General features: G+C 45.4%; 1 protein-coding gene across 1 annotated transcript in view; it reads left to right on the top strand.

Moving 5' to 3' along the window:
• syngap1b (synaptic Ras GTPase activating protein 1b) overlaps nucleotides 1-22,541 on the top strand; it is a 95,573-nt gene that overhangs the window by 68,192 nt on the left and 4,840 nt on the right. The window contains 13 exon segments of the mRNA XM_042107704.1: nucleotides 569-808; nucleotides 1,337-1,672; nucleotides 2,389-2,533; nucleotides 2,695-2,839; nucleotides 3,466-3,702; nucleotides 4,111-4,372; nucleotides 4,765-4,967; nucleotides 5,712-5,928; nucleotides 6,927-7,580; nucleotides 8,906-9,376; nucleotides 10,417-10,590; nucleotides 13,350-13,561; nucleotides 18,811-18,883. Coding sequence (XP_041963638.1) covers nucleotides 569-808; nucleotides 1,337-1,672; nucleotides 2,389-2,533; nucleotides 2,695-2,839; nucleotides 3,466-3,702; nucleotides 4,111-4,372; nucleotides 4,765-4,967; nucleotides 5,712-5,928; nucleotides 6,927-7,580; nucleotides 8,906-9,376; nucleotides 10,417-10,590; nucleotides 13,350-13,561; nucleotides 18,811-18,883 — 3,369 coding nt within the window.

Raw genomic sequence — 22,541 nt, 5'->3', positions numbered from 1 at the left:
TCAGGCCATTCGACTATTGAAGAAGAAATGTTTACTGAAATGCTGAATATATTTAGCTGTCTATATTCAGCATTAAGGTAGGGGGTTGAAGGAAAGGAGTTTGCTGAGCAGAGAGAGAGAATGAGAGATAGAGAGAGAGAGAGAGAGAACAATCTAGTGGCATGTGGATTGGAATAAATGAGTCACCATTCTCTTAAAAGCAATTCTTTGCAATCAGCCTGGCGCTGTCATCTCCCTGTGGGAATTTCAAATATAGTCCCGACTTCATAATCATCCTTGATCGAAGGAGAGTGGGGAAAAAAAGTTCACTTCCTCTTAAGATTATTGCCAGCCACCCACCTCCCCCCCCACACACACACACACAAGCACACACACACACGAGCACACACTCACACCACCATTCATTCTCTCACCTGCTTTGTATACGTGCTTTGCCAAGATGCACACACACACCTTAGCTCTCTCGCCACTACCCAGCATTCTCTCTGTCTCCCCCTCCTCCTCCTCTCCGCCGCTCTCGTCTCACCTGTGTCCGCCGCTGTCCCCTCCGCTCCTCGTCCCGCCACAGGACAACAGCCGGCGGGTGGACAACGTGCTGAAGCTGTGGATCATCGAGGCGCGCGAGCTGCCGCCCAAAAAGCGCTACTACTGCGAGCTGTGCCTGGACGACATGCTGTACGCGCGCACCACCAGCAAGCCGCGCACCGACACCGTCTTCTGGGGCGAGCACTTCGAGTTCAACAACCTGCCGGCCGTACGCAACCTCCGCCTGCACCTGTACAAGGAGACCGACAAGAAGAGACGCAAGGTCAGAGGGAAAGCATGCTTTCGTTTAAGTTTGAGGCTGACCCGTTTACGGCCTCTGGTTTACAGTTATTTCTGGTAGATATGCAAAACCAGCTTGCCTCTGTCAGTGATGTGACCAACGCTGTTTTATTGTCATTTCGTAATTAGGACAATTTGTTGTTGTTTTTTCCCCTGTAAGACTGTAATCCTAATTTGTGCTGCCATTTGTTATTTCATTTGATAACACAAACAAAGTCAGATTCATCCACTGTGCTAAGCAGTCTGTGAGTGGAAGTGGATTCTCTTTCTCACTCTCTCTCCCTCTCTCTCTCTCCCTTTCTCTCTCTCTCTCCCCCTTTCTCTCTCTCCCTCTCTCTCTCTCCCTTTCTCTCTCTCTCCCCCTTTCTCGCTCTCTCTCTCCCTTTCTCTCTCTCTCTCTCCCTTTCTCTCTCTCTCTCCCCCTTTCTCTCCCTCTCTCTCCCTTTCTCTCTCTCTCTCCCCCTTTCTCTCCCTCTCTCTCTCTCTTTCTCTCTCTCTCCTCATTCTACAGGAGAAGAGCACTTACTTAGGCCTGGTCAGCATCCCCATCTCCAGCATCACTGGCCGGCAGTTTGTGGAGCAGTGGTACCCCGTCATCCAGCCCAGCGTCCTGGCCAAGGGCGGCGGCGTTGGGGGCGGCAAGATCATCAACGCCTCGCTGCGCCTCAAGTCGCGCTACCAGACCATGAGCATCCTGCCCATGGAGCTGTACAAGGAGTTCGCCGAGTACGTCACCAACAACTACCGCACGCTGTGCGCCGTGCTGGAGCCGCTGCTGAGCGTCAAGAGCAAAGAGGAGGTGGCCTGCGCCCTGGTGCACATCCTCCAGAGCACGGGGAAAGCAAAGGTACCTCTGACCCCTCTCAGCCACCGTAGTCTCATAGCCATTAGTTAGGCGTGCTGGTGCACATCCTGCAGAGCACGGGGAAAGCAAAGGTAGCTCTGACCCCTCTCAGCCACCGTAGTCTCATAGCCATTAGTTAGGCACCTTGGTGCACATCCTCCAGAGCACAGGAAAAGCAAAGGTACCTCTGACCCCTCTCAGCCACCGTAGTCTCATAGCCATTAGTTAGGCACCTTGGTGCAAATCCTCCAGAGCACGGAGAAAGTAAAGGTACATCTGACCCCTCTCAGCCACTGTAGTCTCATAGCCATTAGTTAGGCGTGCTGGTGCACATCCTGCAGAGCACGGGGAAAGCAAAGGTAGCTCTGACCCCTCTCAGCCACTGTAGTCTCGTAGCCATTAGTTAGGTGCTCTGGTGCACATGTTCCAGAGCGCGGGGAAAGCAAAGGTAGGGCAGCGCCCCAGGGCAGAGGGTCATGTCTGGAGGTGTATGCTCAGCTGTGTCTGTGTCTCAGTTGTCTTGAAGCCCTATTATATTAGTCCTATGATTAGTCCTCAGACAGACAGATTAGACAGATGTCTTCCTCGGGATTGGAGCATCTGCTATGATGATGCACTATTAGCATACTGCTAGCAACACAAATGTGAAACAAGCGATGCACTTCATGGTTCTCTTTATCCGTTCTTGTGTTTTAATCCTTTTGTCTCGTCTCCACAAGGACTTTCTGTCAGATATGGCCATGTGTGAGGTGGACCGCTTCACTGAGAGAGAACACCTCATTTTCCGCGAGAACACCCTGGCCACCAAAGCTATAGAAGAGTACCTCAAACTGATTGGACATAAGTACCTCAAGGATGCTTTAGGTGATGTCATCCATATTCAAAATGCTGTGTACCTGGAAATGTGGATATTGTGTGTGTGTGTGTGTGTGTGTGTGTGTGTGTGTGTGTGTGCCCCAACTGTATTATGTATATACTGTATATACTGTTCTTTGTGGAATTATTAACTCGACCCCTGTGTGTAGGTGACTTCATCCGAGCCCTCTACGAGTCTGAGGAGAACTGTGAGGTGGACCCCATGAGAACCCCTCCCTCTGTCCTCGCCGACCACCAAGCCAACCTGCGCATGTGCTGTGAGCTGGCACTCTGCAAGATCGTCAACTCCCATTGGTTAGCCAAGCATTCACCTTGTCCAATCATCCCCTTGCGCATGCAAAATGACCAATGGCTAGGGTATATCTAAAACACAAGCTATTGCCACATACAGTAGGGTCTAGTTTTGTTTAATTGTCCACATACTGACTAAACTCACTCATTCCTGACTGATGTGACAAAATCACAGTTGAGAAGAACTATAATGGTCTAGTCCATTAGTACAGTTATAATCCATAAAAAGGTAATAATCCAGTACTAACACAGATGATATTTCTCTTCAGAAAACTTGCAACCTGTAATTATGTGACATGATCATGTATAGCATTTATCCATTTGACTTACACAGTACACCAGACCTACATGCAAGATGTCTATATGACCCATGTATATGGCCTGTATATGTATATACATTATGTCTATATGACCCATGTATATGGTAATTCTTGTGTTTACTAAAGTCGTATTCAGACTGCCAGTGACTAGCGATGAGAGACTGTGGAATGTTAATGGAATTCAGCGGTTACAGGCAAAATAAGCATTGTCAACGCAAAATGGTGCGCGCTAAAGTTAGCTTTGCACAACCCTCATGAGCCTACATGTTGAGTGGTGCGAGATTCCGGTGTGGTTTCTGTGTCCGGCAGCGTGTTTCCTCGCGAGCTCAAGGAGGTCTTCGCCTCCTGGCGGGTCCGCTGTGCTGAACGCGGCCGCGAGGACATCGCCGACCGCCTCATCAGTGGCTCCCTCTTCCTGCGCTTCCTGTGCCCAGCCGTCATGTCGCCGTCGCTCTTCAACCTCACCCAGGAGTACCCGGACGAGCAGACGTCGCGCACCCTCACCCTCATCGCCAAGGTGGTGCAGAACTTGGCCAACTTCTCCAAGTGAGTCGCTTTACTGTCACTCAGCCACTTTTAGCCGCTACGCTAAGACACAGTTAATTATGGTCTGTGATTATGTCTGTGTTCCTGCATTGTTGGCCAGAACAGCACAATTGTTTTTGTCCTTATCTCCCGGAGTCGCTCTTGTTCTTTGTTATCTGCTTCCTGTCTGTCACCTCCCTTGTGTGTTGCATTTTCGGCCTAATCACTTGCCTTTCTGTCGCTCTCTCGCTCAATCTGTCTCTCTCTGTCTGTCTCTCTCTCTCTCTCTCTCTATCCTTATCTGTTGCAAACTCCTCCCTCTCTCTCTCTTATTCTCTTGTCTGTCATTTTTTGTCTTTATCTCTCGTTTGTCATTTTTTGTCCCCCCTCCACCCACCCCACACCACCGCCCCACCCACCCCACCCCAGGTTTGGCAGTAAGGAGGAGTACATGTGCTTCATGAACGAGTTCCTGGAGATGGAGTGGGGCTCCATGCAGCAGTTTCTGTACGAGATCTCCAACCTGGACAGCGTGACCAACGCGGGGGCCTTCGAGGGCTACATCGACCTGGGCCGCGAGCTCTCCATCCTGCACAGCCTGCTCTGGGAGGTCATGGCCCAGCTCAGCAAGGTGCTCAACGCAAACGTCAACATGCAGAACACACAGGCAGATGAGGACCAGCACGCCTCAGTGAGCCTGACACAGATGATGATGATGATGATGATGATGATGGTGATGATGACAGTGTTGATGATGAATATGATGCTGATGATGATGATTAGAGTGATGGTGAAGAATGGATGATGGATGAGGATGATGATGATGATGATGATGATGTTGACAGTGATGAGGTGATGGTTAATGAGGACGCTCCCGCTGCTGAAGTTAATGGTGATGATTATAGAAATGGTGCTGGCAGCCAGTAAACTAAAACTAAATCAAAAGTTTTGAGCCAAAAGTTTGTCCTCCTCAGTTCTACTCTTTCTTTTTTTTTAATTCCCTTTTCAGTTCTGACTGCATGTTTTACTCCGTTTTTTTTTGTGTGTGTGTGTGTGCTCATGTTGTTGCGCCCTCCTCCTTAGGATGCCATCATCAAACTCGGCCCATTACCCCGGCTGCTTAACGACATCAGCATGGCCCTGCGCAACCCACACCTCCAGCGGCAGCCCAGCCACCAGACGGAGCGGCAGCAGGAGCGGCAGGCCGAGCGGCTCCGCTCCAGACCCAGCTTCAACCGCGGCGTCTCCTCCGACTTCCAGAACCTTATGATGCGGGACCTGAACAGGTGGGGCGGCTATTTGTGGCACAAGGGCAGAGAGGGAGAAGAGGGGGTGCGTGAGTGCCCTTGTGTCCTTGGTGTGACATGGTTCTGTTTCTCTCAGGGGCTTTTTTTTTGTTGGGAAAGGAAAGTGCCGCTCATCAATGCAAGGTGCAAATGGAAGGACACAGTGTAAACTTTTGGAAATACTTAAGAGACTCATGGCCACTGGGAAATGTTCCATGATCAAATGTTCAATGTAATGCTGAAATGTTACATGATCAGTAATATTAGTTTTACTGGGACATGATCAGTAATGTTGTACTGTATACTAAAGTAGATACATAATCGATTCCTTGGGTGATTTGAATAATTTTCATCAAATTTCATGCAGGTATCTTGCAGGATTAGAGTTTAGTCTAGTTAGACTTTGGTCCATTTCATGTGATAATTCAGTGTTTGTTTTTGATAGTTTGATAGTTTTTTATAGTTTTATTATCAATTAAGCAATGCTATCAGCCTTTATCAATACATAACTCTTATGTGGAGAAAGCTTTTCCATAAACTGCAATTCAGATCCCTCTATTCAACAATATTACTTATATATTATTATCAGTTAATTATGGTCTGTGATTATGTCTGTGTGTTCCTGCATTGTTGGCCAGAACAGCACAATTGTTTTTGTCCTTATCTCCCAGGCGCTCTCTTGTTCCTCATTATCTGCTTCCTGTTCCTATTACTACTTGTACTTATGTATTATAAAACTTGCAGTTCCATAGATGTCACCCGCTTGCCTTCCCCGACCTCTGCCATGTCCAGTGGAGGTGTGGGCGTGCCATCAAGGGCTGGGATGCCGGGGTTCATGGACCGTGACCACCCACATCGAGCCTCGTCGAAAGACGTCTTCTACGTGACCCGACCCCCTTTGGCCCGCTCCAGTCCCGCCTACTGCACCAGCAGCTCCGACATCACCGAGCCGGACGCCAAGGTAGGCCTGCTTCGCATTGCCCCCTCACGCTCGCCCGCTCTCCAAGCTCTTTTTATGAATGCTTTTAAGCTAAAAAAAAAAAGAAAGACAAAAAAAAAAGAAAAAATGTTGTGACAAGGTGATGTTTAACTCGTTTCGTGGCTTGCTCTTCAGTGCATGTGTCCTGCTGAAGGGGGAAAGGGCTTCCAGTTGGTCCTAAGAGAAGATTGTTAGCTTTGCGCTTAGCGGCACCTGCAACAGCAACAAGGGCTTTTGCCCAAACCTCCTCTCTGTTCCCAGCAAGCGATAGAGGCTCTGACCGCAGTGGAGGACATCGGGGATGCCATTGGCGCTGTGTTTTGAAGAGAGCAATAAACACAAACAGTCAAAAGGATTGTATGATGTTTGCATTGCGGCACGGTTAAAGCTGCATGGCAAACAACATATCGACCTTGGTCTACCCTTCATCCCAAAACAAAATCTTACATTTTTCAAAGTTAGAAGTGAATTGGTGACCTTGTTGGGAACACGTAAATCTAAAAATGAGTTGTCCAATGATGTTAAGCATGATGGGATTTTGTGCTCTGAAAGAAATTGGCATGCTTATTTTTCAATTTACCCAAATGCTGAAAATGCAAGCTCACATAGAGCAGCTCTTCAAATTTAAGTTGCAGAAAGTCAAGGTCATTGATTTGGCAGCCCAACCACATATCATCCATCCAGACACACTGAGCAATCTCAGTGTTGTGGTTTCACAAAGCGCCTATTTTAGGCATTTTGCTTTTCCATATTTCATATTTTCATACCTTTTGGGATGCTGGATCCTGGATAACACATTTCATCCTCCACAGACTCCATTCATTATTTAAGCACACCAACCCATCTTTTTTTATTTATTTTTTTTGAAAAAGGCAAACCCATCAGCAACTAAAAAAACAAAAGTACAATGTCCATAACTGCAGCCTTTCCCCCTCCAGGTTCAGAGTGTTAATAAAAGCATTTCTATGATGGACCTCCAGGACTCGCGCATGAACAGCGTGTCTAATCTGCAGTCTGTGGGGGATATGCTCAACTCCTCCCAGGCCTCCCTCTCCGGCCTCGGCAGCTTCGGCGGCCTCGGAGGCCTCGGTGGCGGCGGTGGTGGCAGCGGAGGCGGCGGGAGTGGCAGCGGCGGGCTGGGCGGTCAGCTCCGCGCCGGGGGCCGGCTTTCGGCCGGCTCGGGCGGCTCCAGCATGTCCGGCGGCCTGCGGCTGAGCCAGCTGAGCCAGATGGGCGCCACCACCGACTCGCTCTCCCAGCAGCAGCAGCAGCAGGCGGCCGCCATGCGCTACCCGCTCTCCTTCCAGAACCCGCTGTTCCACCTGGCCGCCGACGGCCCCCAGCACCAACACCACCACCAACACCATCAGCTCCACCACCAGCACCCGCACGGCGGCGGACGCGCTCAGCCGCCCCCTCCGCTGCTGCTCGCCCCCGAGCCCGACGGCGTGCACCAGGGCTACGCGCCGCAGTTCGGCCACAGCGGCTTCTCGCGCAGTGAGGACCTGTCCACCCTCCGCACGGCCTCGCACCTGGGCCAGCCCAGCATCATCCACTCGCACAGCTACAGCGACGACTACACGCGCCACAGCCAGGCCGACTACGGCCGCCGACAGCTTTCCATGCACAAGCAGGTACACCAAGCCCCCTCTTGGGCCACACACACAGCCCAGCTACACTGGACATACAGCCCAGCTACACTGGACACAGAATGGAGGCTGAGGACACTGGGTGTATGTGCCATGCAGAGGCTGGGTGCACTGGGTGCATGTGCTGTACAGAAATAGAAATAGATATTTATCGGCATATACACCTCTCTCTCTCTCTCTCACTCTCTCTCTCTCTTTCTCACTCTCTATCTCTTTCTCTCTCTTTCTCTCACTCTCTCTTTCTCACTTTCTCACTCTATCTTCTTCTCTCTCTCTCTTTCTCACCCGCTCTCTCTATCTCTCTCTTTCTCTCACTCTCTCCCTTTCTCTTTCTAATTCTCTCTCTCTCTTTCTCTCTCTCGTCTGGTGTAGCTAGATCCATCCACTGATTGTAGTGGAAGCATACTGTTGCAGTGAGCATACTGTTGCAGTGAGCATACTGTTGCAGTGAGCATACTGTTGCAGTGAGCATATGCTCCAGGAAGTTTCTGCTTTAGTTGCATGTTCAATGTGGCCCAGTGGTTACTCCCAAGGGGATAGCAACCTCAATGCACTGGAGACCACATCTGCTCCAATCAGCAGAGTCTCTTACTAGAACATCCTTCAGCACTGACAAGACCCACACAGAGAACACACACACACATACGCGCACACACATACGCGCACACACACACATACGCGCGCACACACACACACGTGCGCACACACACACACACACACACTCGTCCAGAATGTGTGTAAGCTGTGACAACACCACATTCAACCAAAATCTTCAACAATATGAGCTCCTACCTGCTGTAACTGACAGCAGAACACCGAGCAAGGTGCCACACACACACACACCACAGCATGATTGATGGGTGACAGATTAGCAATGCATTTGTAATGATTCATCTTCATCAGGATAAGTGACTTTGTAAATGTAAAGCTGAATTAGATTGAATTGCATATAGGTGCAACAGTACTCATTCTGGAAGGGTAAAGGGGTCCTTGTGTCCACAAAGAAAGCTTTATGGAAGATCTTAAGCACTCTATTACTGGGAGCAGTCTGCAGAAAGCCTAATGTTTACAAGCCTTTGCTTACACTTATTAGCATACACACCTCTCTCAGTAAATCATCTCTGTCAACATTTTATCATAAATTAATAGGATTAGCATAAAAGTAAACATTTTAAGGGTTGCTGTCAACATGAATTATGAGATGTGCGTGTGTAAAGTGTTTTTAATTTTTTTTTTCTCTCTCTCTCTCTCTCTCTCTCTCTCTCGTTCTTTTTTTCTTTCCCTCTCTCACGTGTCACCCCGACCATCAGGACAACCTCCAGCAGCAGGAAATGATGAATCTGGCCTCCCAGACCGGCACCTCCCACTCCTCGTTGGCCTCGCCTCCGTCCACCGTGCAGCCCGTGCGCCAGAGCTCCATGGCGCCCCCTGGGGGCCAGCCGCAGCCTGCCCAGCGCATGAAGTCCCAGACGTCGCACCAGCTGTCCGTCAGCTCCGCCGCCGCCTCCACCCCGCCCAAGCAGCAGCGTCCGCAGAGCGGCAACCTCCTGCAGTCGCCCGAGTCGGCGGGGGGATACGGCGGCGGGCGGCAGCAGGCGGCGCCGCGGCAGCAGCTCTCGGTGAAGGACAACACGGCGCCCGGGCTGCCCCATCAGCAGAGCTCCGCTCGCGAGAGTCAGGGGTCGCAGGGGTCACAGGGGGGCACTCCGCAGTCCACGCAGCAGTCGTCCAAGCAGCAGCCTCAGCAGCAGCACCTGCTGAAACCCACCATGAGCAAACAGGTGAGCTGCACTGCTAGCACGCTAACCACCGGCCCTTGATTAGCTCACTTGCTCTACATATGTGAATGAGAGTAGTTTATGCTTAGGTTAGCAAATGTTCAGTGTTGTTGGAGAATTGATATGATTAGTTCAGAGTAATGCATTTGACCCAAGCTAAAGCGAAAAGGAAAGGGAAAACTGCTAAGTGTCACATTGTTGTACATAATCCAACAGTATCAAAATTATACATCCAACCAGAGGCGGACAGAGTACACGGCTTCATTACTTGAGTAAAAGTACAGATCCTTTTGCTAAATTTTACTCAAGTACAAGTAAAAGTACAACAGTCAGATGTCTACTTAAGTAAAAGTACTGAAGTACTTGTTTTTAAAAGTACTTGAGTATCAAGAGTAAGAGTGTAATTAAAACACTTGAAGCGAACACTATCATTAACTTGTTCAGAAAATTGAAATAGTCTGAAGAGGTGGGGCCATAGGTTGGCACATTCCCGGGATGGACCTGCTGCGTCTTCATCCATTGTTTCGTCCATGGTTTCGTGTCTTATCTAAATCTGACCATGGAGTTGACTTTGGCGGAAAGCTGAAGGGGATTGCTGATAGGCTGTCCCAATCAGTGGCGCCTGCACAATCCAATCACGTTTGAGAGGGAAACAACAAATTGAGGGTTTCCGAGATTTTTCTTTTTTCCTTTTTTTTAGAAGAAGTAACAGGTACTCACGGTTATGGATAGAAATGTAGTGGAGTAAAGAGTACAATATTTGCCTCTCAAATGTACTTGAGTAAAGTCATGAGTCCCTCAAAATTGTACTCAAGTACTGTACTCAAGTAAATGTACTCCGTTACTGTCCGGCTCTGCATCCAACAAATGGAAATACAGATGCACACTTTCCCCTTTTCACTTTGCCATCCTTGTACTTCAGCCTACGCGATCATGTCTACTCCCCCTGCCACTCATGCTTTTCTTACTTTTCTTGCCCAGTATGTACTTGTGGGGGTGTGTGTGTGTGACCCTTTCTGTCTGTCCTCTCTCTCCTCCCCCAGGGTTCTCAGTCCCCCTCCACACTCAACCCCCCCACCCCGGCCTCGGAGCGGACGGTGGCCTGGGTGTCCAACATGCCCCACCTGTCGGCCGACATCGAGAGCTCACGCATCGACCGAGAGGACTTCAAGCTGAAAGAGTACTCTAAGAGTATGGACGAGTCTCGGCTTGATAGGGTGTGTTTCTCTCACCTGTCACAACTAACAGGCTTGTGTTCGCCCTCTGGAGTTGGGCCATTACTTTTGTTTGTTAAGGAGGCTTTTGCAAAGTCGCTCGTGGCAAATATCTGTGCTCAGATGCACCATCAGATGGTCAATCATAAGGTTGTTTTGCCAAATATAGTTACCTGTACCTCATGGTAGTTACCCATCTCACAGTTACTGAAACTAGATGTACCGCAGAGTGGTACAAAATATGACCGCCGCCCAGTCCAGCACAGTTTTTCCACAAAAATAAATCACACTGAAAGGCCTATATGATTCTAACTGTCTCACTAAATTGCATTATCCACACTCAATTCTCACTGGTATCTGCTAGACAACAAGTACCAAAACATGATTAGTTCATAGATTTCACATGTAAAATTAATTTTATACAACCCCACCCCCATATTTCCTGTTCATAATTCTGAGAAATTCTTGAATTGTGTTCATGTGTGCGTGTACACGTTTATGTTTATGTGTGTGAGTGTGTGTGTGTGTGTGTGTGTGTGTGCGTGCTTGTGTGTTTGCCTGTGTATGTGTGTTTGTGCATGTGCATACATGCGTACATATGTCTACTGTGTGAGTATGTGTCATAAATAATAAATAAATTATTTTATTGTAAGGCCCCCCATGAACGAAAGTTCACAAAACTTGGCATGCATTCGGAGGGTGTCATAATGATCCTACACTTTCAATTTCGTGCAGTTTTGACCATGTCAGCCAGAGATATTGTGATGAAAACACCTCATTTTTTGCTTTTTAATTTTTAACTAGGTGGCGCTATACATGAAATAAGTGGTAATGGGATGGGTTGACATGCCCCCTTAAGACCAACATACAAAAAAAAAGGTGGACCTCCTAGGCCCTACGGTTCTCGAGATATTCACAGAAAACTGTCTCCGGCCACCTACAGGCCAGTTGGTGTATAGTAACATAAATTAATTTATTGTGTGGCCCCCCATGAACGGAATTCCACGAAACTTGGCGTGCATTCAGAGGGTGTCATAATGATCCTACACTTCCAATTTCGTGCAGTTTTGACTATGTTAGGTCACAGATACCTGCGATTACAACACCTCATTTTTACTTTTTTGTGTTTAACTAGGTGCCGTTATACATGAAATGAGTGGTTATGGAATGGGTTGACATGGCCCCTTGAGATCAACATACAAAAAAAATGGTCCTCCTAAACCTTACGATTCTTGAGATATTCACAGAAAACTGTGTCTGCCCTACCCTCCTTTCGGGGGTGCAGTCCAGCGGGGGGGGCTACAGATCAAAAACGAAAAACGATGGTTCCATGCTATCCATATGGGGTTACATGCCGTCTACTCCGGTCTTTCAGTGTCCCGGAAATTTGGACATGCGAAAAAGAAAAAAAAGAAAAAAATCTGACTAAACCTATATGACCGCCGCTTCGCTGCGCGGCGGTCATAATTAATTGCTGTATATTTCTCTGTTCTCATCAGACACAATCTGGTCTCTGGCTGGTGGCTTTTAGTACCCAGTTTTAAATTATTCAGATTATGCAACAAGATTGACGGAAAGACACCAAAGTGTGTCAGGCCGATACTGTTTGAATGAAGTCTTAAATCTCGCCAGGACATCACTCGGCATAAGGAGATGAATTATTTGGTTGAAAAAAAATATCCAGCACATCACAGCTTTTTGGAAGGGTATGGGAAGAGTACGGCAAGAGAGCGGGCCAAAAAGGACATGTGTGTGAGAGGCGCTGTGTTGCCTCTCACATTACATCACTTCCCAGCCCTCGCTCTGCGCTCTCTTAACTCTCATTAGCATAGCTTCCTGTGAGGTGACAAAAGTCACCAAATGCTCTGACTCACAGCTCCTTCGCGTGCGTCTTAAAATGCAGGGTGCAGGTGTCAATGAATTGCAAGTCATGTCTGTCGGCTGGCGAACAGATGGTGCAGGTAGCTCGTTTATGAATAATTGAACGCTCTCCGCTGAGCCATGCTGAATTTGAACTTGAACAGCACTGACTCATCAAAAGTAAACACTTTGAGAAAACAAATAAATAATGTTACTTTAGTGTGTAACAGTTTTCAACTGACCCACTAACTCTTCAAAAATTGTATTCAAAGAAGTAACAAATAATATATATATAAGTGTTAAATTATGAGTTATATATTGTCCATTACATTGAAACCACTAAGCTGTGCTTTTTACAGCCAACATTGGTGTTATTTCACCTGGCATTAGCTTTTGCTAATCGTAATATCTTTTCTCATTTTTGTCAAACATCCCATGACATTGGATGACATTTGTGACTTTGAACAGTAAATGGCAAAGAGAGGACGAGTCTATCCTAAACAGACTCCAAATGGTCATTCTATTTTTGAGAGAGACCTCTTCTTGGAATTGGGCATTTTGTTATATTTGCCTGGAATTGATGATACTGTAAGGCACAGAGTTTGTATATGCTTGCGTACGTGTATGCATGTGTGTGCTTGTGTGTGGTGTGTGTGTGTGTGTGTGTGTGTGTGTCATTGTATTTTATTGTATATCTTGGGCTTTTGCATTTCTCACTTTTTCTTTTTTTTCTTTGCCTTTCTCTCTTTTGTCTTCTGTTCTCTCTGTTTCTCCTGCCCTATCATCCCTCTATTCCATATCTCCCTCTTTACCTCTGTCTCCCCATTCTTTCCCCTGTCCTCACCTCTGGTCCCTCTCTCTCTCTCTCTCTCTTTCTCTCCCTCTCTCTCTCCCTCCCCCAGGTGCGCGAATACGAGGAGGAGATCAACTCTCTGAAGGATCGCCTGATGATGTCCCACCGCAAGCTGGAGGAGTACGAGCGCCGGCTGCTCACGCAGGAGCATCAGACCAATAAGATCCTGCTGCAGTACCAGAGTCGGCTGGACGACAGCGAGCGCAGGCTCCGGCAGCAGCAGCAGGAGAAAGACTCCCAGATTAAAGGGATTATAAACAGGTAAATACGACAGAGGCCCCCCGCAGAGGCACTCACACACCTGGGGGGAGGATGTGGAGGTGAATGTGGAACGTGCGTCACTCGTCTTACTGCTTTTGTCCTGTCATGTGCAGCTAGCAATACATATGTTATGCTATGTGGTCACTCAGGGTAGAATACATGCATTATGTTGGAGTGCCCTTAGTATCACCTGGGCAAATGGACATTGTACTTGATTTATGCAAGGCCACTAACAATGTGTAATGAGTTCCATTAGGATGTATTTCGGGGGATATGGCATTGCTGAGAGCAAGGACAGTAATGACATAAGTTCATACCTGGACACAGTCTTCACACATAGAGTGGAAGTGGAAGTGATGTACTGTACTGTAGGTGTGTCTGGTGGGTGGGTGTCTGTGTGTGGATGATATGTTTGTGGCTAGTGAGGTCATGCCTCTAGTGGTGTTATTGCCATGTGCAGAAATAGTATTAGTGTGTACCCTTGCTCTCATCGTCCACAATCTCATCTTCATTTGAGAGCTTTTGAGTGATCACAGTATCTTTGCTGCCATTAAATCTGGGTTTCAGAGTTGACAACTGAAATGTATTAACACCAAATGATAGGGTTTATTACTGTTTGAAAGACGAAACAAAACTGTAGCCTTTTTTTTAAATGACTTGCACCATACAGCGGAAGATAGCAAGATACAATAAATATCTGCAACAGAAGCCCTGGTTTCATGTCAGAGAATACAGCCATTCTAATCCATTTCCAGGAATGAAGAAATGGAATGAAGACTCGGAGACCAGCTGGTCCCTAAAGGCAGCCCATCCTATCATGAGCCACCCACCCCCCTTCCCATTCTCCCAAGGACAACTTTGCACATGATGCTCCAAAAGACACACGTATCGTATTGTCCTTTGGTGCTACCTGCCTTTATCCATGGAGATCACGTTGGCTTGCCCGGCCAATAGACACACTTTTGGGGTCAGTGCCCTTCCCCAGATGGCCTTCTGAGAACGAATGACTTCTTCAGTCACCTCTCTTATGAGCAAGTGACTTTGCTTTATCCCTCTGTAGACTAAAAGCACAATAACGGATGAGAAGCAAAAAATTGAAATAGACACATATAGATATATATATATATATATATACACTTCATTCAATATATTTCAGGATTTATACTGGAGTGTGATTATGTGCAAAGCTATCCTTGAAGGGAGAAGCCCGCAAGCCTCTGGAGCCTCCCTCAGTAGGACCTGCGAGGGAATTCCAGAGGACATGGGCAGGAGGCACACGTCATTCCATTAGAACTAACCAATGGCATGGGCACCATCTACCCCCGAGCTGTCTTTGTTGCAATCCAAACCAGTCAGCTAATAATCTGCAACGACCTCTGGAGAATCGCAATAATGACACAGAAGGAAAGTGTCCATGGATATAATTACACAGACAGACAGACAGAACCAGTTCTTCTTTTGTTTTGTTGTTGATCATGCTTCTCTGATGGAACTTAAACCTGTGTAGTTTTAATTGTAACAAATCGACATCCTTAGAAGCGGTACGGAGTGCTTTTGCTTGGATTTGACTAAGGACGGACCTTAACGTCTGGAGGCACAAGGCATCAGCCAGGCGACAGCTATGTATTCTGACATTATTGCAAAGCATTGAGACACCATGGATTTACTGCTTTTTTTTTCTTCTCTCTTTTTTTTGCGGCGTCTCCAAAGCCCAGCCACCGCTTGCTGCTCACAACACCTCTATCCCTGAATAAAGGTTGTCTTAAGAGAGAGAAAATGACAGCAGCTCCCTTAAAGCAGCCTAAAAGCTTCTATCTACTCTCCTCAAACTAATCCTGCAGTGTTTATGACAGTTCCTTTTCTATTATGAGAGATATAAAAAAAACAGCAAAAGCAGTCTTCTTCCAGCAATGGCGCAGTGCGTTCTCCAGAAACTGCGGGGAGTTTTGTAGCAGCAGCACTCCTGGCAGCTTTTTTTAGGGCTGGCATTCATGTTCATGGGTCATCTGTGATGGGCCATGTCGCAGGTATCAGTGGTTCTCACCTTTTCCACATTTTCTTTCTATCTCTCTCTCTCTCTCTCTCTCTCTCTCTCTCTCTCTCTCTCTCTCTCTCTCTCTCTGACCCACATTAAGCAGCTTCCCCCCTTTTCTGCATATCCCCCCCCAGTGTTTTATCCCTTATTCAAAGAGATTTCACCGTGAGAAATGTGAATAAACTATTTTTTTGGATATAAATATAAAGAAAGTCCAATATGAAATGTTTATACTTTACAAGCCATATATAACCTATTTAAATGTTAATAGTTTCAAAGAATAACCAATTTTAGTCTATTGCAATATGAAATGCATATTATTTTCTAAAACAAAACAATGTGCAATAAAAATCTATGTAGATTTTTTTCTGAAATACTTTCAGAGAGACTTTGAGACAAGACCCTATTTTGCTCTGCCGGAATACAAGGTGTTAATATGTGTGCTTACTCAAACAGACAAGACATGGAGTCCTCCGTCTAGACACATATGAACATGTGTCTACACGCAAATGATTTCAGATTAGGATTACAAGACTGGGAGGAGCCTACAGGGATGCACGTGTTAGTAGGAATCAACATTTTTGATCAACTGGGTTGCCATAAAATTCAGTGTGCTGCACACACAGCGTGTGTTTCTTGGAATAACCCATTGTGTATGGTGCTGTTTGTGAATTAAACATAGACATTTAAATTATTTACATAAAAACAAACCATATTCCTAATATTTACAATGGCATCAAACATTGCTTAGTGGGTATTATAAGAAATATATTTTCTTTTTTTCTCTCATTGTTAAATGATTTGAGTGCTTTGAAATTTGAGTGGTTGTATTGACGCTGTTTGGTGACAGAGTAATAAGTGGCATGTGTGATTTTCAAGGCTGCCGATCTTTGGTCAGTTCTGAACCTATGGTACTGTGTGCATTACTACAGGGATTCACACAAGGAAACCCCTTCAAATCTTCCTAAGAAAGACTGACATGACACATATACATATATATAGAGAATGTAGTGTATGCTTTTTTTGGTTTTCTTTGCCTCTTTTGTCAAAGATTATAGCAGCTCAGATCAATATTCTGATAAGATTGTATATTGCATCATCAACACTAGGCCCACTAGGCTGTAGATGTTTTTTTCTAGATCAAGTCGGGTGTCATAACAATGCAACATTGCGCAACTGAGGAGGCAAAAAAAGCAGACAAGAGAACAACAGACAAACATCTTCGCCAATGTAGCAAATGACACAGTTTAGTGCGGGCTTACTGCTGTACTTGGGAAACAACAACATTTATTCAGATGTGCAGTTCTGTGCCAACCAAATACTGGTACCTGAGATTCCAATTTCGCTCTTGGTAGCATTACATATCAACACCGTAATCTGTGCCTGACCAACTATTCATACATAGGTGTTAATGCATGAAGCACTTGACCTCTACACTCTACCCCCTGACCTTTAACGCCCTTTGACCCCATATTGCCTGCCCTCATCTTCCCTCGAGCACACATGCATCATTACTTGAACAACAGGAAGTGATTCTTTCCTCTGTCTCTTTTATGTGAAACTTCTTTCTGCTCCTTTTGTTGAAATTCTACATTCTCTCTTTTTTTCCCAATAATGATCATTTTTACTAAGATAGTGCCAATGTTTTACTCTGTACTTTTGTTGAAGGTTTTTGTTAAATATTCTCTTTTTGTGTAAGAAACATGAAAATGTACATTATTTACAGAATAAAACATCAGAACCCATTGTTTGGAAAACTCACCTGTGGATTTCTTTTTTGTCAATGTCAAGTGTTGGTGTTGATTTTTCTATTGCACATAAATGAATAAAAAAACATATTTCCTTTTGTTTATTGATGATTATAGAATTAAAAACCTTGTTATGTGAAGTTATTGTTAGCTAATGTTTTTCAATCTGAACATTTTTGATGCCCATTTTCAGTTTAGTTAATCCTTTTACTAACATGTCTCATGTGGCTTATCATACTCAAGTTGATAAGCCTGTGTATGGTTTCACAAGCAAACCCCAATGGCCTTCCATCCACTCTATCATGCAACATGTCTCATATTATAACAGAAACTATTTGCATTTGTTTTTAATATACTGGAACCATCACATTTTTGATATGCTAACTGAATTCAGAGAATGTTAGCCTTCAACATGAGTTTTGTTCAGTGGAAAAAAAGCTATGCCTGAATGAACAATGACCCTGGGACATGGCGTCTCGATCACAAAGAAATTATGTTTGTAAAGCGCCTTATTACTACCAAAATGAGGGCCAATTATGTTAATAGGCTTGGCTGGTCATGGCCGAACCTCTCTGAAATGTGTATAAAACACAGCATATACCAGACTGCCCGCAATGTTTGGACACAGCCATGAAAAACAAGACCTCGAAATAGACTCTTTGGAAAAGATCCCCTCTCCTCCCACCTTCCCCACCCATGAGAATACAAGTGGCAGTCCTTATAATTACGATCACTCCAGTCATTACCAAAGGGAAATCATATGGTTGTCACAGGACCACCATTCTCTCCTATTGTCATGGCTGCATAAATCAGCTCGCTTGCTCATACCTTCAAGTAAACCCTGATTTTTTTCCATGATACCTCCTGCCTCCCCTTCTGTTGCCGCAGTCCAATTATTCCCTGGGGATGTCGGGGATATATAATTCATGTGACCTATCTGGAACACCATAATCACAACAGTACTTCCATTTAAGCCTGATCAGACAGAGTGAGATTTTTTTTTTTTTTTTAATATGTCAATTTGACAAAATGAGGCCATATTTGCTACTGGGCAGTGACAGGCTGTTGGCAGTGAATCTGCCAATTACACTTTGCTGCAAATGTGCAGTGTTGGTGTGCAGTGATGTTGGTCTAATAAAAGTAATCAGGTGACTTGGCACGGAACATGTTACAGATGCATTAGCTACAGCGCCAACGTCTCAGTCAGTCAGTCTCTAGCTCATATTGATCCTCCCCAAATGTTGCCATGTTTGAACTCAAATGTTTCTCTCTCTCTCTCTCTCCCTCTCTTTCTCTCCATTTCTCTTCCTTGCTCTTTTTATATCCAACCCCTATCCTCCTCCTCTTCCTCTTACTTTCTCCCTCCCTGCCTCCTTCCCTCTCTCTCTCCCTCTCTCTCTCATTCTCTCTCTCTCACTCTCACTCTCTCACTCTTTCTCTCTTTTTTCACTCTCTCTCTCATCAAGACTCATGGCAGTGGAGGATGAGCTGAGGGGTGGAGCTTTGGTTGAGCCTAAAACCAGGATATTCGCTGAGCAGGTCTGTGTTCCTATTTCTTCTCCCTCTCTCTCTCTCTCTCTCTCTCTCTCATTCTCTTAGATATTTCTCTCACTGTTTCCCTTGCTCTATTCAATGGCCTGTGCTACTTTCTCTCTGTATTTGTATCTCTCTTTCGCTCACACACACACACACACACACACACACACACACCCTCTCTCTTTCACTCACACACACACACACACTTTCTCTCTCTCTGTATCTCCTCTTGTCTAATATACGTCAGTTGATGTTACGTTCTGCCTCTTTTTCTTCCCTTTTTGGTTGTCTCTGCGGTTTGCGTTCGACTGTCTTGTCCTTTCATGTCCACATTTGATTGACTGTCCCTAGAGCCCATCCCTGCATCATTCCTCCCCCCCCCCTTCATATTTGTTTTCTTTTATTGTCGTTCCTGACCATCTCCTACTCTGTCAGACCAGTGTTGGGTCTTGGCTGGATTCAGTGTGTGTGTGTGTGCGTGTGTTACTGCACTCCTTCGCTATGCATTTGTTTGTCTACAGGAATAAGACATGATTGCTCAGAGCTAACAGTTTCTTGCCCATACAGGGGAGGGTTTGCATTGTCCCTTCCGCCACCAAATCCAGAACAAACCAGTCTAATTAGGACCTGAGTGCCTGAGCTGTTTCCAGCATTCATGTTTAGCTCGTTTGTCGAGTCGATTTTCTCTGTCGCTGGCCTGTATGACATGTCCCTATCAGCTGTCAATCACATGCCTAAAATGTTTAGTCATAGTCTGTCTCTGTGTTTTCCAGCATATGAAAAACTGTCTCAGGCCAAATCCTGTGACATCACATTTGACCGAGCTACTCCCATACTCTCATATCGACATTGTTTGCATAGATTCTAGTGTTACAATGAATGCCCTTTTGTTTAGAATCAGACGCTTTCATCATTTTGAACTCAGAATCACAGAAGGGACTGTTCTGATGGAGGGATCCTCACTTAATAATCCATTTCCCCAAAGTGGCAAGATAAAAATGGCATCCAAGCAGCTGGAGCGAAAAAAAAAAAATACAAACAGTCTGAGATAACTGGGCAGACCCACTGTCACAGTTCAGCGTGCTGTTGGGAACTGTAGTCCCACGAGTGCAGCGGCTGATGCTGGGGAGAGGAGGTCGTCAGAGGCGCTGATCTGGCACCACTGAGCTCTGACTCAGTAGGGCCTCTCTGACTCTCTTAAGAAACAGAAGAGAGAGAGAGAGAGGGAGAGAAAGAGAGTGAAGGAAGAGAGAAAGAGAGAAATTGATGGAGGGAGGGAAAGAGCAAGAGATTACCAGCAGAGGCTTAGGGAGAGGTACCGTTTCAAAAGTGATAAAAGGAGTCTTTGTAGGGAAGCGATAGGACAACTCTGTTTACTATCCACCCGGAGGGGCTACCAGGGTGAAAATTCTTCACTGAGAGAGCTTAAGGTCTCCGCACTGAAGTGTTTATATTTGACTGTGTCCATGTCAGCTGGATTTGGCTTCAGCCGGTTTCAGGCAGCTGACATGCAAACTCAATTTGCACTTCTACAAGCTGGAGTCAATGACTGAAATCCAGTGGCTTGTATGGTTTCTTATGACTATGACTGTCTTAACCAAAGTTCCTAGGACTTCATCTAGCGTGTTGAAGTTGAGTCTCCTCTTTGGTTATCAGTATGTCAAAGGGTTTTAGGAAGAAAACGTATGTTGAGGATAAAATTCAGAAGTATCTTCCAGAATCTTCACTGTTTAAACCAAGTGCTGACAGCAAGGTAGTTAAAGATCTATCTGTAAGATACTGAACTTTGCCAAATTAATAATTTTAAATAAAACATGGGGAATCTAGCTATCTTGAATTTATACTAATGAAGAGGGTTGTGTTTATTATTTCTGTTTGAACTGTGATTTGAACTGAGATTGCTCTACAGATTTATGCTCAGCAGTGCTTTGCCATGTGTTTATTTATTTTTACTGAGTGCCAGAAATGACATATTGAGGCAACCTTTGAGAACAATCAAGGGAGAGTCATTCAGCCTTCTCTCTGAATGAAGCTCCTACATGGTCCTTCACCTACTGTGATGGTGGTTTTTATTTTTGGTCACCCTGCTTTTGTTTTTTTCCCCTCCAAAATCCAGCATCCAGCTGTGCACACCCGTAATGTCCTTTCCTTACACTCCGGAAAAAAATTTTAGTCGAATAATCGCTTATCAAACATGGGAAGCCGCGATGCTTTGATGATTTTTGTTTTTCGGTGCGTGACTCATCACTGTGTGTCTGACTTGAGTGCCTACGCCGTAATTATGATATCAGCCCTTCGTGTTACAGACGTAATTTGTGACTAATAAGGTCTTTTGGGTCCATTTGGCACTTAAGCATACTGTGGCAGGCGATTCGTCACTCTTATCTGGTGTGGACCGATCCTATCCACTTGGTTTCTGATTCTTACGTTCTATCACAGGTGTGACAGGCAAGCAATGAGTGTTTTTTCTTTCTTTCTTTTGCATAACCCATGTTGATAATGACTTCAGACCAGGGAAAACTTAGAGGAGATATTTCAGGGTGCTAATCGGACGAAAACTCCCTCATCTCAGTAGCTACATTCTCACTGTCACGCACAAAGTAATTCCTGTGTTGCATGCTATACATGTTTTTGCATTTGCATTCATTGGACTTTTTTTGCATCATGTGTTTATGCTGCTGTCATTGTGCTTTCTGTAGTATCTTTTTGTCCTAGTCCAGAAAATGTATCCAACATTTCAAGACAACATGAGCATCACCATTTCAGTCGTTGCCAGTTTTGTACACCCTTCTTGTTGACTATAGTTTTAATCTTATTGTCAAGCCTGGGGGCATTGTTCATTGCTGTGTTAGTATGCAGTCTCATCAACTTGTTTTCTTGCTCCCAGTGATTGCATAATTGGTCTGCAGCATGTCCTTTTCCGGCTATTCTCTAACTCTTGACCTCAGGGAAGGTGATAGAAGTTTGCATACATTTTCTATTTCAATAGGAAGAATGGGTGAGAGAAGGTTTCTCAATGTTGTTTGGACTAGAAGGCATTGGCACCTTGGAAAAGTCAAGTCAAGCATCATGCTGCTTTGTCATTCAGCATGCTGGCTGGAATACCATGTATATGAATAGCATGTTAGCATGTTAGCTATCAGGGTTCTATGTGGATCTGGGCTGGCAGCTTTACCATGACATATCTGTGGGTTTAACTGTGCAGTTGTACTCATCTGAGGGAATTTATGTGTTATGTGTTATTTATGTTGTGTCTTTGTGTGTGTGTATATATATATATATATGTGTGTGTGTGTATACATGTATGTGTGTTGTGTGTCTGTGTCTCTGTGTATGTCTTTACATGTTTGGTGTGATATTGTCTATGTGCTTGTATCTCTGCGTATATATGACTGCATGATTAAATGATTATAATTGTGTGTGCATATATGAGTGTTTGTGAGAGGGTATGTGTGTGTATGTGTGCAGTGTGCGTTTGTGTGTTACTCTTGGTCCTGCACGTCCCCTCCTCTCCTTCTTCCTTTTGATTTTCTTTTCTAACACACAGGCCCTTCCTCCCCTCTTCTCTTCTTTCTCTCTGCTTCTCTTCTTCATCACCCCATCCCCTAACCCCTCTCTCCCTGACACCTAAACTCCCGTCTTTCCGCTACTCTTTTGCACC

The sequence above is a fragment of the Alosa sapidissima genome, chromosome 10 (assembly GCF_018492685.1).
Source record: "Alosa sapidissima isolate fAloSap1 chromosome 10, fAloSap1.pri, whole genome shotgun sequence".
NCBI classification, from domain to species: domain Eukaryota; kingdom Metazoa; phylum Chordata; class Actinopteri; order Clupeiformes; family Clupeidae; genus Alosa; species Alosa sapidissima.
The sequence above is the reverse complement of the archived record's forward strand: the minus strand, read 5'-3'. Positions and strand labels throughout refer to the sequence as shown.